Source organism: Cyclopterus lumpus, chromosome 10, assembly GCF_009769545.1.
Source record: "Cyclopterus lumpus isolate fCycLum1 chromosome 10, fCycLum1.pri, whole genome shotgun sequence".
Classification (NCBI taxonomy): domain Eukaryota; kingdom Metazoa; phylum Chordata; class Actinopteri; order Perciformes; family Cyclopteridae; genus Cyclopterus; species Cyclopterus lumpus.
The window spans coordinates 23056038-23061037 of record NC_046975.1 but is presented as its reverse complement, the minus strand read 5'-3'; the positions used below and the strand labels follow the sequence as shown (position 1 = coordinate 23061037).

At 44.9% G+C, this 5000-nt stretch overlaps 1 protein-coding gene across 1 annotated transcript in view; it reads right to left on the bottom strand.

The window, feature by feature from the left end:
* Positions 1-5000, bottom strand: part of ppargc1b (peroxisome proliferator-activated receptor gamma, coactivator 1 beta) — a 74846-nt gene that overhangs the window by 14548 nt on the left and 55298 nt on the right. The window contains exons 2-3 of the mRNA XM_034543579.1: positions 4686-4871; positions 121-321 (exon numbers count right to left, since the gene is read on the bottom strand). Coding sequence (XP_034399470.1) covers positions 121-321; positions 4686-4871 — 387 coding nt within the window. The remainder of the gene's footprint in view (positions 1-120; positions 322-4685; positions 4872-5000) is intronic.

Here is a 5000-nt window from a genome sequence, read left to right as displayed (position 1 = left end):
TGATGGAAGAGAAACACGAGTACGTTTGAGAAGAGGGTATCCAGTTCTTAAAGGGTGGAGGGGTGGAGGGGCGGGGGGGGGGGGGTGAAGAAAGAGAAAGAGCCCGGAGGTGTTTCTTACTAGAGACGGGTCGTCCGTCTCCGCCCCCATGGACTGGCTGAAGTCCTCGGCGCCGAGCGGCAGGTCGTCCTCCTCGTCCTCCTCCCGGTCGGGCCCCTCCCCGAGGGCGGGGAAGACGGAGAGCCCGCCCACCTCGGCGTCCACCATGCCGTCCAAGCTGTCCGTCAGCGCGGCGAGCAGCGCCGCGTTCTCCTCTTCTATCTGCGGCGAGAGAGGGAAGAGGAGTTGGAGGTTTAACGTTATCCATCAACCAGAACCAGAACCATCACAGAGGGAACCCTGTCATGTCTTTTGTGCACAATAACACAGTTAAAATGCTATAAATCATTAAAAAAGTAGAATTTCTTTGCAGTAAGTGGTAAACAATAGAATCTTTACGACACGTGTTCATAGTTTCTTTACAGAATCTGGTTGAAGTAAACGGTTTATTTGGTGCAAGACTTTTATTATGTGGTGTAGAATAAAATTTAAAAAATATATAATAATAAAATATCACATTTTTAAGCTTTGTTTTGGTTGCTTTTTTTTTGATGGAAGCGTTTGTAACACATGATGTGTTCAAGGAGCGTCGGGAAAAAAAATTGAATTTTGACGTTGCTGACTTTTGGTGTTCAGAGGGCCGACATGCTCAAAAAAAGAGCAACAGTCAACTCCTGCTCCCAAGGACAATAATTAACTGCTCATTTCCTACATTTCCCAGAATTCAACTACACTTTCACGGGAGCAGCGTTCACCTGTTGTCACATACCTGAGTATGCGTAAACAGCAGTCTCATAGCCCAATAACCACCTGTGGCTGCATTGCATTCTGGTCTAATTCCTCTCAAAAGATTTTAAAAAGGCACAATGACAGTCCCCTAAACATTGTGTGGACCCCAGAGATGAAACTGTTGGAGTCTTTGGGACTTGAGTCATCAAGGCACTGGTTTATGATTTATTCACAGTGTTCACAACTGGCTCTCCTCCATCTTCCTCCTTCAATCACTCCACTCTAGCTGCTGTCTACAGTCCACCCATCACGGTCAACGTGACCTTTGACCTCATCAGAAAGGACACCGTACGTTTAAAAAAAAAAAAACGCCCTCGAATATCGTGGGTTTCTCGTGACCCCCCCCCCCCCCCCCCCCCAAAAAAAAAAGTCCAAGCGTGAAAATGGTTCCATTTGAAGATATAAATACGTGGCAGAGAATATTTGTTTGTATGTCGTTTCCAGTCCAGAGATAATTCGCGCCCCGTCCATATGACTGTGATGGAGCTGCCATCTTGCTGAGAGCGGCGTCTGGTGGGGAGGCGATAGCGAGGCCTGGCCGGCCTACGGGAAGCCGCCCAGCTCCATTCATCTGTCTCTCTTTTATCGTCCGGCTCCATCTCCCGGCTGCCAAAGCATTTATTATTTAATTTAATCCTTTTTTTTTTTTTGCTCCTTCGCCGGCAGCTGCAGTTTAGACTTCTCTGGGAACTCTCGGCAGGTTGTCAAAAACAGAAATATTCAAATGTACACTTTTCCCCTTTTCTTTAAATATATATATATATTTTTTTTTTATCTAACTACTGGATTCAATGGTTTTAAAATAATTTAGTTGGAGTGAGACATAGATGGGAACATAAATGACACAACGCATATAATAATGTTTTTGAACCGCGTAGATGCCTTTACATCACTGTTATGGTTATGAAAGTAATATTCAACATTTTGCAACCAAATCAATTTCCCTCTTTCCCGTCTCCAAGGTGAAATGAAACCCCCCTTTTCCATCGATCAATCCCGACCCGACTCGGGATTAGATTCCGACGCGGCGCCGTAAATAAGAGGCGTACGGAGGCTTCATCTGTCGGCTTATGACTCTATTCATTACCGCGTGTTTATGGCTGAAAGGCCGTCTGCGCCGCTGCATTAGTCTGATCGATACGCCATCGGCAAGGAAAACATAGCACGCCGGGGGGGGGGGGGGGGGAGAAAACGAGAGAGGTGAGACGTTTCCACGGAGATGAAGAGGACAGTGAGGGAGTGAGGAGGTGAGGAGGTGAGGGAGTGAGGGAGTGAGGAGGTAAGGAGGTGAGGGAGTGAGGGAGTGGGGGAGTGAGGAGGTGAGGAGGTGAGGAGGTAAGGAGGTGAGGGAGTGAGGGAGTGGGGGAGTGAGGAGGTGAGGAGGTGAAGGAGTGAGGAGGTGAGGAGGTGAGGAGGTGAGGAGGTGAGGGAGTGGGGGAGTGAGGAGGTGAGGGAAGACGTCAAACGGCGGAAGAGACTAGAAATGAAAAAGAAGAGAGAGAAACGATGAAAAAGAAGAGAGAGAAACGATGAAAAAGAAGAGAGAGAAACGATGAAAAAGAAGAGAGAAACGATGAAAACAAAGAGAGAGAAACTATGAAAATGAAGAAAGAGAAACGATGAAAACAAAGAGAGAGAAACGATGAAAAAGAAGAGAGAGAAATAATGAAAACAAAGAGAGAGAAACGATGAAAAAGAAGAGAGAGAAATAATGAAAAAGAAGAGAGAGAAACGATGAAAACAAAGAGAGAGAAACGATGAAAAAGAAGAGAGAGAAATAATGAAAAAGAAGAGAGAGAAACTATGAAAATGAAGAGAAACGATGAAAACAAAGAGAGAGAACCAATGAAAACAAAGAGAGAGAAACGATGAAAAAAAAGAGAGAAACTATGAAAAAGAAGAGAGAAACAATGAAAAAGGTGAGAGAAACGATGAAAAAGAAGAGAGAGAAACGATGAAAACAAAGAGAGAAACGATGAAAAAGAAGAGAGAGAAACGATGAAAACAAAGAGAGAAACGATGAAAAAGAAGAGAGAGAAACAATGAAAAAGAAGAGAGAGAAACGATGAAAACAAAGAGAGAGAAACTATGAAAATGAAGAAAGAGAAACGATGAAAACAAAGAGAGAGAACCAATGAAAAAGAAGAGAGAAACGATGAAAAAGAAGAGAGAGAAACGATGAAAAAGAAGAGAGAAACAATGAAAAAGAAGAGAGAGAAATAATGAAAAAGAAGAGAAACGATGAAAACAAAGAGAGAACCAATGAAAAAGAAGAGAGAGAAACGATGAAAACAAAGAGAAACGATGAAAAAGAAGAGAGAAACGATGAAAAAGAAGAAAAAGAAGAGAGAAACGATGAAAAAGAAGAGAGAAACAATGAAAAAGAAGAGAGAGAAACAATGAAAAAGAAGAGAGAGAACCAATGAAAAAGAAGAGAGAGAAACGATGAAAACAAAGAGAAACGATGAAAAAGAAGAGAGAGAAACTATGAAAATGAAGAGAAACGATGAAAACAAAGAGAGAGAACCAATGAAAACAAAGAGAGAGAAACGATGAAAAAGAAGAGAGAAACTATGAAAAAGAAGAGAGAAACAATGAAAAAGGTGAGAGAACCAATGAAAACAAAGAGAGAGAAACGATGAAAAAGAAGAGAGAAACTATGAAAAAGGTGAGAGAAACAATGAAAAAGAAGAGAGAGAAACAATGAAAACAAAGAGAGAGAAACTATGAAAAAGAAGAGAGAGAAACTGTGAAAACGGTAAAACATGAGAGTCGGATAGAGACAGAAAGGAAAAAAGACTCTAAAGTTAGGAGGAGATTCAGTAAAGAAAGGACGTAAAGGGAGAGGATGAAAAGAGAGGAAGAGAGACGAGAGCGCGGACGCAAAGTAAAAAAAAAAGAGGGAGAGAGGTGGAGATGGAGAGAAAGAACGGAGGTGAACGCATCCGTTTCCGTGTCTCGTTCTCCTCGTCGGAAGCAGAGGATGACGTCACTCGGAAAAGAGTCCGTCATCACCAATAAGTGTTACTGCTAATGCAGCACTCTGAATGCTACTTCATCTCTTTGCTGTCGTCTTATTTTAATATATATATATATATATATATATATATATATATATATATATATATATATATATATATATATAAATATTCTTTTCATTCTTGAGGAGCGCTTGATTTAGCCTCCGTAATGGGGCCTGGAGCTGGAAACCAATATAGACGATCGATGGTCCAAGAGTTTCGCTTTCAGACGGAGACGAACCGAGAAAAAAGAAGGTATTCCCCGAATTCATCCAGCCAGGAGGGCGCCTGACACCGGACGCCCTCTGGGTCTCCATGCCCCCCCCCCCCCCCACAGTAGAAGCACCGGGCCGATCAAGGCCGGTGGACTGCCTGCGTCATCGTGTTACACTGTAGACCGGCAGCGGCCCCCCCGAGACGTGCTGCACATTTCAGCAAAGGGATCGGGTGAAGGGATCCGGCGCTTTGCACGTGGCGACAGTCAAGGAAACTTTGGCTCCGGGGTGTGGGGGCTACAAAGCGTTTGGAGGGAATTACATTGCTTGGCAACAGCTCAGGGGGTGGGGGGGGGGGGGGGGGGGGGGGGGGGGGGGGGGGGGTGTCTGTATCCACTTCCTGTCAGCAGGTGTCATTGACGTACACTGCGACAGGGAACCGGGACACATTTAGAACGGACAAACTGGGACTATCCGTCTATCTCGTTGTGCACGAAGACGATAAAAGGTCCTTGAATCTTCGTTGACGTCTTTTAAGGGAAACGGAGTCAGCGGCCCTCACCTCAAAGAGCTCATCCGCCGTGCTGTAGTGGATGGAGGCCGGCGACGCGTCCGACGGCTGATCGTTGCACCACTGAAGCTCGCTGAGGCAGTTGACGCTGTCGAAGTCGCTGGTGTCCAGCTGGGAGAGGTCGATGTCCGGGAAGTCAGTGTCCAAGCGGTCCGAACACACCTCCTCCTCCCCATACTGAAGACGGAAAAAGAGAAGGGACGGGGAAAGGTCACGTTAGTCAAACATCGAGATTAAAGCAAAAAGAAACTCCCCGGGCGGTTTTGTCTTATTTTTTTGATGCTGTGTAAAACATAAACACCCCCC